Here is a 13030-nt window from a genome sequence, read left to right on the forward strand (position 1 = left end):
CATATTATATTATAAATATACATTTAAAATGTGTAAACAATATTATAAAATAAATATTTTAAAATATAAAATAAATTTATATTATAAATAATGTATACAATGTATTATATAATATATTCACAAAAGGTTTATGGAGAAGGATGTTAATGTTAGTAGTCTCTTTAATAGAAAAGGTTGGAAAAAACCTAAATGTGAAATGAGAGGAGACTGTTTAAATAAATTCCCATAATAGAATATTATATGGCCTTTAAAAGTGAATTACAGAAAATGGTACTATAGAAGAATGTTAAATAATATAGAAAACTTTTGTGACTCAGCGTGAAAATTCAGGTACTAAAACATGTACAGGGTAAGACGAAAACATAAATGAAGGTATTAGCTGTTACACTGCTTGTGTTGAAATTATAAATGGGTCTAATCATTTCTATATTTCCCAAAATGTCTACAAAGAATATGGGCTACTTTCATTATTTAATTCCACAATTAATGTTGTTAAAATAAATGTCAGTTGGCCAAGCACAGTAGCTCACACCTGTAATCCCAGCACTTTGGGAGGCCTAGGCAGGTGGATCACCTGAGGTCGGGAGTTTGGGACCAGCCTGACCAACACGGAGAAACGCAATCTCTACTAAAATACAAAATTATCCAGGCGTGGTGGTGCGTGCCTGTAATCCCAGCTACTCGGGAGGCTGAGGCAGGAAAATTGCTTGAACCTGGGAGGCAGAAGTTGCCATGAGCCGAGATCACGAATGTCATTATACTCCAGCCTGGGCAACTAGAGCAAAACTCTGTCTCAAAAGCAAACAAACAAACAAACAAACCAAAAAAAAAAAAAACCAGCCTGATTCCACTTTCCATGTGTATGCATTACTATGTACCAATTCATTGCTATTTGGCGCAGAACTGCACACCACAAGAAGTTCAAGCAAGAGCATCAGATCACATGCAACAGTGAGGCAAAGGATGGAATTCAAAAACTGAGGTGTCAGCTCTATGTACATATGAGAGGTAGCATCTGTACTTCTTTTCTATACTTCAAGAGAATTTGAAGTCCAAGCTAGAGAATCACCAGAGACTAACAGCAGTATAGTGGAAATAGTGATTCTAGCATTTGGAGACAGGTTAAACCCAAGCCCAGTCCTAAACATAGACAGTGGTCACCTATGAAGTTATTCAGGATAATTTTAAGGATGACTATTTGCTCAAAATATTGTCTCATGGTCACCATTTGAGTGAAAAGGATACTAAGTAAGAAATATCAAGGGAGTCCTGGGTAAATACAAATGTGGCCTCTATCAGTAACTCTGAAACCCAACCAGTGATCTGTAACTCTCAGGGACATCTGTTTTAAAATGGAGACTCAGGCTCTTTCCCCGTAGAGACTCTGATGTAATATACCTAGGTTAGTACCAAGAAATCTGCATTTTTTTTTCTTTGAGACGGAGTCTCAGTCTGTCACGCAGGCTGGAGGGCAGTGGCGTGATCTCAGCTTACTACAACCTCCGCCTTCCGGGTTCAAATGATTCTCCTGCCTCAGTCTCCCAAGTAGCTGGGATTACAGCCACACACCACCACACCCAGCTAATTTTTGTATTTTTAGTAGAGACAGGGTTTTGGTTTCACCATGTTTGCCAGGATGGTCTCAATTTCCTGACCTCATGATCCGCCCATCTTGGCCTCCCAAAGTGCTGGGATTATAGGTGTCAGCAGGTTTAAATGATCAGCATACAGGATATTAAGTGTGTAATGCTTAAACAGAAATGTGAGCTGAGTTACTGCAGCTGGTGATGTGTCACATCACCCATCTTTTTGCCCCATGGTGGGAATCTGTAGTCAGTTTAAAAACAATCCCTGAATTAGCTGTTTCTCTTGATTCATAAATAAAGAGGAACTAGAGGCTTATGTCCCAAGTGCATATATCCATTATAGTTTGTAGCAGACTTTCAGTCCTAATTGTATAATTATATATATATACACACACACATACACACACACACATACATATATATATATATATATATAAAATAGTTCTCATGCCAGAGTGTGGGATTAAAAACTTTCAGCCAATCTTTCTATTATCTTAAAATCATGAGTTATATAATACTGTTTTATATATTCTAACTAGGGGAAGCTACCTTTTTTATTATATTCAAAATTGTGATGCCTGAATGGGCAAAATCAGACACATAACATTTCTTACCAAATGACGCCTTAAGAAAGTGCATTTCTTTTTTGTTATTGTATTTTTGTTTGTTTTTACAAGTTTTATAGTAGAGACAGGGCCTTACTATGTTGCCAGGCTGGCCTCTAACTCCTGGCCTGAAGCAATCTTCCCACCTCATCCTGGCAAAGTGCTGGGTTTGCAGATGGGAGCCACTGTGCCCAGCCAAGAAAGTGTATTTCTTTCTAGATAGACTTACATATTACCTGGGAGTGGTCTCTGTGCTTTTTCTATTTGTACATTAACTAAGAATTGACCATCACATTATCTACTTTAATGGTTTTTCTTCTATGGCATTACTTCAAGTTCTAAAGATTCCTTTGATCCTCTGTGAACAGGTAAGGACTGAGCAAAAGTCTGAGGACTGCAGTCCTCCCAACCCCCATCTTTCATTCTGTGAACTTTTGCGACTTTCAGTATTGCCCCAAAAGTTCCATATTCAAGAATTTTGCATGTTAAGTTTCTGTTTGTGGCTTTATCGGAAAATGGGTTCTACATTTAAAAAGGAGGATATTCAAGACTTTGAACATCAATGGATTTAGCCATCTAGGATTCACAAATGCTGGATGAAAATTAGCCATTCTGAAAGGCTGATGATTCTGGAATCAAAGCTGGATAAGAGCTCATTGTTAGTGAAGGAAAGCGTTATACCAAACAGATAGGCCTCAGGCATTCATTGTCAAAAAGTAACAAAATTTGCCCAAGAGTTTTAGAAAGTCTTCTCTGGGCGGTGACAGTTAAAACAGTTAAAGCGAGGTTTAAAAACAAATAGCAGTTTGTCACATGGTGTTGGGAGGAAGACATTGCTGCAAAGAGGGCATCATATAAAAGGACCTGAACATTGTGAATAATGTTGCAATGAACATAGATGTACAAATATTGCTTCAAGATTCTGATATCAATTCTTTTGAATATATACCCAGAAGTGAGATTGCTGGATCATATGGTAATTAGAATTTTTTTCTAATTTTTTAGGGGCCTCCACATTTCTTCCCATAGTGGCTGCACCGTTCTACATCCCTAACAACAGTGCGAAAGGATACTGTATGATTTCACTTACATGAGGTATCTGAAACAGTCAAAGCAGAAAATAGAATGGTAGTTGCCAGGGGATGGGAGGTAGGGGGAAATGGAGATAAAATTTCATTTATACTACATGAATATGTTCTACAGATCTGCTGTAAAACATAGTGCCTAAAATTAATAATACAGTACTGTGCACTTAAAAATTTGTTGATAATATTTCATATTAAACATTCATACCATAAAAACTAAAATAAATGAACATAAGGAAACTTTTGGAGGTGATGGATATATTTAATATCTTGACTGTGCCAATTATATCATGGGCGTGTGCATATTTCCAAAATCATAAAATTGTATATGTTTAACACTTTGTATGGCAGATGCACCTGATGGCAATAACTCAAGAATACTCTGAGAATGACTGTATGGTCTAAGAAGAATATGTGTTCAGAGTCCTAAACTAAGGAATCTGGGAATGGCCAACCCAGAGAGATTCACTTCTTATCTGTGAAGGACACTTGAACTCCCTGCCTGTCCCTTGGAATGCAGGATGTGCAAAGAACCAAGGTCTTTTATTTTGGGCTAAATGGAGGTTGCTAGATGGAGAGTGCTAAGTAGAAATATTATATAAACTGCATACTCTTTACAAATAGTAATGGTCCTGTCCAGCCCACTGCCACTGGACCACATCTGTATTTAAGTCCTAAATAAACCCTATGTCCCATTCACTGGCTCCGGATCTCTTCTTGGACACGATGCCAGCCCTGTTGGAATCAACAGGACTCCAGCACAACACATGTGCACGATTTTTTTATATCAATTATATCTCAATAAGCTGTTGAAATTTTTAAAGGGCCTGACCTGTCCTGGAATGGTGAAAAACTTATTGTGACAAAATGTAGGTTATAGTGAAGGGAACAGGAAATGGTACTGGGACCATTTTATCTCCAGCTGAAAATTTGAATTTAAGAAATTTGGATATAGATAGCAAGGAGCCAATGTTAAGCAGGAAAGTAACTTGATGAGAGTTTTCTATTAATTGTGATGGCAAAGCGGTAGGTGAGTACAGGCTCCAGTGGGACAGAACTTGTGGCAGAGAAACCAGGTCAAAAGTTAAAGTTGGATTTGATAAGTAATGAAAGAGAGGAGTAGCATTTCCATGATATAAATTAATGAGTTTTGCTTACATGCAAAGATTAAGAGGATAAGCTTAAGAACAATAAGTACCATAAAAATGGGTGGCAATGATGATGCACTAGGGGTGAAGGACCTAGGGTCGTAGGGTTGCCCATGAGCAGTTGGAGTGAAGTGTTGAGATGATATGCCCATTTCATAGGGAGAATTAGAAAGAACAGAAAAGCCACTTTTACTTTAGTTCTGGTATAACTATGTAAAAAAAAAAAAAAAAAAAAGCAGCCTAATTGAGGACAAGAATAGACCTCGTTTCTATGGGCAATAAGCACATTTCATTATTTTCCTTAAAAAACACTTGGTGAAGACTTGACCCAGATTATCCTCTTGGAATCTCTGATCCCGATGTCTATTTAAGTGGCAGAGTGGTGGCTTTTCCATGGTAGAGTAGAGTCTTTGTTTTTTTTTTTCTGAGACAGAGTCTCACTCTGTAGCCCAGGCTGGAGTGCAGTGTCGCCATCTTGTCCAATGCAACCTCCGCCTCCCAGGTTCAAGCAATTCTCCTGCCTCAGTCTCCCAAGTAGTTGGGACTACAGGCACGAGCCACCACGCCCGGCTAATTTTTGTATTTTTAGTAGAGACGGGATTTTACCATATTGGTCAGGCTGGTCATGAACTCCTGACTTCGTGATCTGCCTGCCTCGGCCTCTCAAAGTGCTGGGATTATAGTCGTGAGCCACCGTGCCTGGCCTAGAGTCAGATTTTAAATCTTCAAATATTCAAGACCAGTTTATTATCTGTTTTAGGTTGTGAATGCTTCTCCTTCCTTACGAGTGCAAAGCCTAACTCACTGAATGTGTGGATTACAAAACAAGGAAACATTAACTTATTGCAACAGAGTCTAGTTTAATTAATTAATCTTTTTGGAAGTTTTCTTTGACAGATCCTACATAAATAAATATAGTTTTTAAAGTGGACTTTTAAATATCAGTTGTTCCTTTTCCTCAAGGTTTTCCTACAACAAGGATAAAAAAAAATCCCTCTTCCTTATTTGAAACTTCTCACAGTCAACTAGAATTTAAATCATGAACACTGACTCTGTCAAAACTATACTTTTAGTTACTTCTTGGTGAGCAAGAGAAATGAAGAATACAAAAGAAAATCATGTGCTATTTTTAATTTAATTTATCCTATACTTTTTTCAAAAAGTCACACTCACATCTGCTTGAGAGTTTTAGAGGAATATAATGTATTAAAGAAAATTACAATAACATAGTGTACAAAAATGTTGTCACATATAGAAGAGCAAAAATGTACGTATTGGGGACTATTGCTGTGGGAAGAAGGGCCTGATCTTCATGCTCATCTTCTTCATTGAGTACCATGACCCCTTCCAATTCATCCATACTACACCATCATCTGTGCCATGCTTTGCCATGTCCCAGCTATATTGTCCACCCCAGTAGTATCTGCCATTTGGATTGGCTGCATGACACCTATTATACCACCATCCACCACCATCTTCTTTAGAACACTGTTTCCTGGGATCTGCTGTTAACCTGAAAGAAAATGTGTTTGGGGTTATTAGAAACAGAACTACAGTGGTCAAGTTACTTTTTGCAGATTACCCGTAAAAGAGTGCTACACTCTTGTGCACAGTACTCTTTCCTTTGGGTGCTATACATAGAGTCACACTAACACACCAAAGACCTCCTGTGCCCTATAGCAAGAAAGAGAGAGAACTGGGCCTTTGTGGCCAATCCATCTAGGGACTGCATTGGTTACTTTATACTGGAATAATAGCTTTTACATCCCTTAGTATCAGAGAACCCTGGAAACGAAAATGAAAGTTTTCACATACACATTAGAATATAGAGATGTAGGTATTTATCTAAATGCTCATTACTCAGAAAGTAACTGTGCTCAAATTCTAGTTCTATCTCTAGGTAGTTGTGTGACATTGGACAAGTCACGTAATCTCTGTAAACCTCATCTGTAAAATGAGAATAATAATGTTTACCTTATAGTTGAAATGCTTTAGAGTGATGCATAAAGAGCTCAGTACAGTGGCTGACAGTAAGTGCCCAGGAAACAGTAGCTATTAAAAACATTGTTAATGATTCGGAGTAGTAATATTAGTGGAATTTTTTAAGCAGGAGCAAAGAGTGCCACACATACCAGCCGTCATTGTCTCTGTCATACGTGCTGAAGAACATCCCATTGTGAATGGTCATGGTCCTGTTTTCTCCCGTCAGCTGAGATGCTCCATCCATGAGGGCATTGCCGGCTGTTCCTCTATATTTGTTCACTGAGATCTGGTATTTGTTGGCCTCATTCTGTACAGTGAATCCTCCATAGAGAGCCTTTACTTTATCTCCTTTCCAGTCCTCCATTTCAATCAAAAGTTCTGTGGGTCCCATCCTGGTAAGCTGGCTAATTTTATCATTTCCAAGCCAATACTCACCTAAAAGAAAACAAAATAAAACCTCACCAAAAATAAAATTTGGGGAAACTAAACACTGCCTTTCTTCTCTTATCTTTAGCTTCCACATTTTTGTCAGGAAACTCCTCTTAACTGCCTAAAACAGGCTTCCAACAATGTATGTTTTTTAATGAAAAAAAAACCCTCATTTCAAATAGAATGATTTTATTTTGCATGCCTGTTTGTTACCTGGTAAGCCACAGTAATTCTTCCCATCTGTGTTGGTTGCAATATTTCCAAATCCCTGTTTATATGGATTCCATTTCCTGCCAAAGTCAACGCTACCATCTTGACGATTCTGAATCACTGTCCATCCTTTGGTTGACAGAAACAAAAAGAGCATATATTAACCAACAGCAAATAATGTCACTTTGAAAAGAATATCTGAATCCCCTGTCCATTGCATTTATTATATATTTGGTGCTCTAAAATAGATACAATAAGGAAATAAATATGAGAGAAAAACTTGTAAAATCTTTGAAAACTACAAGTGCTTTATCTTATCCCAAATCGTGAATTATAGATATTTTATAACTTTTTTAATATCAGGTTGAATTCCAAATCAAATTATTCATTGTCAGCTATGTCAGATATTAGAGCTAAGTCTTGTTTCCTGGCTTTTCAATTATTATTATTATTATTATTTTTAAGCAGGATCTCACTATCCTCTGTTGCCCAGGCTAGAGTGCAGTAGCATGATCAAGCCTCCAGGTTGTGGGCTCAGGTGATTCTCCGATCTCAGTCTCCTGGATAGCTGGGACTACAGGCACATACTATCAACCCAGCTGATTGTTTTTTTGTTTTTTTTTTTTTTGTAGACTCGTGGTCTCATTATGTTGCCCAGGCTAGTTTCAAACTCCTAGGCTCAACCGATCAGTCTACTTTGGCCTCCCAAAGTGCTGGAATTACAGGCATGAGCCACCACACCTGGCCTTGTTTCCTGGCATTTTATGTCATCCAAATAATTATAGATCAACAGGTCAACAACTATCGAAACTTTACCTCCATTTTCTGTGTTCATATCACAGTATACTCTATATGGTTTGACAGAACTGTCGGGTTGAATGAGATACATTTCAGATGTTTCACCACCTTTCCTGATAATTTCCTCACATTCTGCAAACATAAGACAACATTATGTTCAGGGGCTTATGACAGAATTACTTTGTCTTTAGTCACCAATTCTTTAAGATAGCATTACATAAGTTACTAAGGAATGTTTTATTATAGACCTTTGAGAATAATATAACAAATATTAGATTTTCATTTTACTTTTGTAAATCCAGCCCAGTTTTGAAGATGTTTATCTGCTAAGAGGATGAAAAAAGCTCTTCTCCCACCTTTTGTGTCCTGGAATATCCATAAGCTTCCAGAACACACAAGACGGAGAAATTTCTTTATCTATCTGCGGTTCTGCCATCTGTTCAAGCCAGTACACAGATGCACATGTCAGCCACCCCTGAGACTACCACCATTATTATCCTGTGCCCCGTCCTGCTCATCAAAACCAGTAAATGCACCAGGCCGGGCCAAAACACAGCCAGCTAAGGATATTTTTGTGATGTACTGTAACGTCATTACGATCTGTTGGGAAAATCCGCTCAACATTTTTATTGTTGTTGTTCTCTTATTTTTGGTGTGTGAGTTCTTCTGGAACTCTCTAGAAATATGTTTATGAGTCAGTTACCTTTGCCAGACACCACAGGAATATTGCAACTGACAGTGCATGGGGTGCGACAATATTCCATTTGAGCTGAGACATCAGATTCTAACTTTTGTATTTTGCTTCTCAGGTTTTCCAGGATTGAACGAAGCACACGAAGATTAGTTGGGATATTACTATTCACAGTCTCGTCTATATATAATTGGTGCTTTTCCAGGTCTGAGGAGTACTCATTTACTACATTTTCATTATCTGGAAAAATGAAATTATGTAGAAATAGTCAGCATTTTTGCCTCATAAAACTAATGTATTTAACTATACAATTTTGATTTTCTGAGAATAAACTAATAAACACTGAGCTACCACCAAGCAGTTATGATATATAGTCATATTTATAGGAAATTATTTGGCCCATGACATATACAAATGAACATATATCCTAACTACCATACTAGTAATTTACCATAGGTAAAAGCTAAAGATTGTGTCCAGTAATAAATGAAATAGGTTGTTTATTTCTTTGGTGAGGGAAAAGAGGAGAAAGCAGTATTGGGGTCTTCCATCTGAGAAGTTCAATCTTATAGAGTGGATATGTTTGATTTATTTATCCATTTCACGTAAGTATAGCAGAACCTTGAAATTTATAAGATCTCAAGATTTCTTTGAAAAATTTCCAACTGTGGGTATGCTACTCACTGAGATGCCTGTGCCAGGCTCATGCACTAGCTATTTCCTGACCACCAAGTCAACAGCACTCAACATTCTGACCTCAAGATTCACAGGTTAGGTGTCATTATCCACAATACAATTGAATATATTGTGGATAACTCTCTCATTCAAAACCTCAAATGTTGAAACTTTAAATGCTAGCGTTTTTTTTCCACTCTGTGAATATTATCTTCTGAGTCACAAGTTTCTTGTATCCTTAAAATAAGGAGTCATAGTGGAATTTTTCATAGAAAATCATACTTGCTGATGCCAGACTTGGAATAAGAGCTGAACAGTGCTTATCTGGCAAGTTGCAGGGGAAGGTGCCCAAAAGCAGTATGAATGCTATTTAACTAACCCAGAAATGTTAATCTTCTCACAGCCATGCATTCTCGTGGCAGTCAACAGTTCCAGTTTTATAGCTGAAAATCAAATGGAAAGCACAAGGATATCTACCTTTTACTTGCTTCTGCTTCTTTTGCCACATGTCTTTCAGCAAATACATGTACTGAAAGGTAGAAGAGGAGGTCTGGGAAACAGCTTGCACATTGTTATTTAACTCATCAACACTGTTTCTGATTGGCCTTTCCTGTTGTAGCAAAGCTTCTTGCAACTGACATCCTGTAGGACACAACACCCCCTAAAAACAAAGAAAATAGCAGGCATTAGATGAAGGATTTGGGTCATGGACATTTGTTAAAATAGCACATAGGAAAATTCAGCAATATGATTAGGCAACATAAAAACTTACTACTTGGTTTTCTGTAAGACCAGAAATTTGAAAGTCATCATCATACTCTCGTGGAGATTTAAAATATTCCTTACTACAGAAGAAATATAATTGGGCTATGAAAATTTTACCAACTGAACAAAGGCAGTGGGAAAAATACAAATGGAAAGGTGGCACCCACATATCCTAATTTGTAATTTTGGGCCCAGACCAAAGAAAACAAGAAAGAAAGCCTAACTCAAGGCCCAATATGTTTATGTTTTGAATTTTATTTCCAAAATAAACAAACAAAATAACAATGATGGTAATGCAGGTCAATGAAACATTAGGAGACTGCCATGACTACAGGCTTTCTCTGCATGAGAGAGCCACCACTGCAAGAAACATCAGTGCACCCACCAGGTCTGGGTCAGCGTGAAGACAGCCTCCAGCATCAGGGGCTTTTCTTTCTACTTTCTTTTGACTGGCAGCTGTCTTGGCTGGACGAGCCCGATAGCCACCCCCACTGATGGGCGGTGGGGCAGGCCTCAGGCTGGGAGCCTCTTCTCTCTTCTTGTCAAGGGGTCGATGACCGCGGCCACCGAAGAGGCCCTACAAGGATCGAGGCAGAAATAAAATGCAGAGTGTTATAGAAGGTTTGGAATGTAACTATTTCAACATCCTCATTTCATAATTTAGGTTATCACAAGCTTGATGATTTGCTTAAGATTCATCAACTGACTGGTTGGTGATAGTGAATCTGTAGGTTGCTTACTGTTTAGTAACAGTAGAAAGACCAACTGCACAAAAAGCTACGATGCAATGTAGTTTTTAAAGAGAGGCCTAAGGAGAAAGTTGTATCAGATTATGAATAATAATGACTTCATATTCCTAAAACATACATAGGAACACACAAAACTGCAAAGAATCTATACTGTCAAGAAGAATGAATATTCTCAAGCCACTTGGATTGTTAGATTCCTATGATTATTGTTAATCACTTCCCTACTTTCATTTTTGTGAACTGATGATTAGACTCATATACAAACATATTTAAGAGACATTAAAGACTTATTAAAGGTTGATTCTTCTTAGAATTTATTTGTAATAAGACAATCTTTGACCCTCATAAGGTACTCTGGAGCTAGGCTGCTTGTAAGTCTTGACCCTACCTCTCACTAGCTATGGGACCTTAGGCAAGTTGCTTTATCTGTGCCCCAGTTTTCTCATCTGTGAGATAAGTGTAATGACAGTTTGAATCTGCCTTACAAGATTATTGTAAGGATTAAATAACTTATTGCATATGGTACCCTCAGAACAGTACTTGGCAATAATAAGTGCTCATTATTATTTTTATTGAATTCACACATAACAAGTACTACAGTTTAAGTGGCCTCTCCACTGCTAAGTTCACTTTTAGTCTTATCTTCTATCAACAAAATTATTGGTTAAACCATTATCTTGAAATTTCCTACATGATTTCTTTATGAAACACTATGATTTTCTTGTATTTAAAATAATTATCAAGCCTTGTGCATTATAATTCAAATTACTTGCTAACTTAAAATATTACATTAAAAGATAATGAGGCAGAAAATATGCATTGCAATAGGAAAGTTTTGATTTGGATTAACTACATTCTCATATATTTTTGTCAGTAGCTACATCCTTTGGATCTTAATTATAAATTAACAAATGACATGATTTGGAACAACTGAGCAACAACTGAGCTCTCTTGCAATTTTGTGAGTCTAGAAGTCATCAGATGAACTCTATTTGGAATTGTATTGTCATTTATTCATTAGGTTATAATATTATTTAACATTTAGTAAGATGGTGCTAGGATTAAAACCCAGCCAGGCTGGCTCCAGATGTTCCTGTTTAACCAGTTGACTATATATATCCTTAATATGTAAAGATTTGGAGGATATATACATATTTCACATTGAAGGCATCGTCCTAGTCAGAGCTTACCCTCTCTAAAACAGATTTTAAGAAATGTGATTCATCTGTTTATTACAAATAAAATTATAACAGGAGAAAATTATTTTCTTTTAATTTAAGAGTGCCACTAGAGAGGTAGCATGCATGGTCTGACTTTACTAGAGAAAACGAAATTTTAAAAAATACTTAAAGAAATTATATACTTAAAGAAAAACACTTAAAGAAATTATGAAGGCCACTTGTTGAATAATCAAAACCCCTAAACTACTAAACTATCTCTGTGAGGATTAGTTGGTAAACAGAAATGTGAAAATGGTTTGCAGAGTACTTTACAAAATTTAGTCTTACATATTCTTTATATTTTCTTACCTAATATGATTAACCAGACTTAACCAGATTAACCATATGTTTTTACACATACAAGCAGATTAACTATATGTTCTTACATGTCGAGTCTGATAATTAGAACACTGAGGTTCCCTTGAAACTCAATAATGATCCAAAATGAATCACTTCATTTAAATATTACTGTGTATTCTTATTTCTAGTTTAATACTATGCTATATGTAAGAAATTTGGGCTGGGCGCGGTGGCTCACGCCTGTAATCCCAGCAGTTTGGGAGGCCGAGGTGGGTGGATCACGAAGTCAGGAGATCAAGACCATCCTGGCTAACACGTGAAACCCCATCTCTACTAAAAATACAAAAAATTAGCCGGGCGTGGTGGTGCGCGCCTGTAGTCCCAGCTACTTGGGAGGCTGAGGCAGGAGAATGGCGTGAACCCGGGAGGCGGAGCTTGCAGTGAGCCAAGATTGAGCCACTGCACTCCAGCCTGGGCCACAGAGGGAGACTCTGTCTCAAAAAAAAAAAAAAAAAAAGAAATTTGGCTAAGATACATTTGATGATAAAATTTAAATTTCTTAAATATTCATTGTCCTAAACGCATTTCTGTATTTTTAGTAACTGCAAATTAGCAGCAATAATTCAGCAAAAATAATAGTTGAGGACAAACTGTTCTACAAATAAATTAGACTGAACTGTGCTTCATAACTATTAATAATAACAATACACAGTACCTCTAATTTAAATTTTTTCATCTGAAAAAAGCAATATTTCATTTTCTATCATTACACTTGATGTATTTTGC

The 13030-nt window shown here is 37.1% G+C and overlaps 1 protein-coding gene across 1 annotated transcript in view; it reads right to left on the minus strand.

Annotated features, from left to right (window-relative positions):
- Window positions 1-5264: 5264 nt before the first annotated feature.
- Window positions 5265-13030, minus strand: part of FGB (fibrinogen beta chain) — an 8933-nt gene continuing 1167 nt past the window's right edge. Inside the window, exons 2-8 of the mRNA XM_017871083.1 lie at window positions 10361-10552; window positions 9688-9871; window positions 8548-8775; window positions 7863-7976; window positions 7050-7175; window positions 6557-6842; window positions 5265-5937 (exon numbers count right to left, since the gene is read on the minus strand). Coding sequence (XP_017726572.1) covers window positions 5706-5937; window positions 6557-6842; window positions 7050-7175; window positions 7863-7976; window positions 8548-8775; window positions 9688-9871; window positions 10361-10552 — 1362 coding nt within the window. The 3' untranslated portion in view covers window positions 5265-5705. The remainder of the gene's footprint in view (window positions 5938-6556; window positions 6843-7049; window positions 7176-7862; window positions 7977-8547; window positions 8776-9687; window positions 9872-10360; window positions 10553-13030) is intronic.

This window comes from Rhinopithecus bieti, unplaced genomic scaffold (assembly GCF_001698545.2).
Source record: "Rhinopithecus bieti isolate Rb0 unplaced genomic scaffold, ASM169854v2 scaffold_3878, whole genome shotgun sequence".
Classification (NCBI taxonomy): Eukaryota; Metazoa; Chordata; class Mammalia; order Primates; family Cercopithecidae; genus Rhinopithecus; species Rhinopithecus bieti.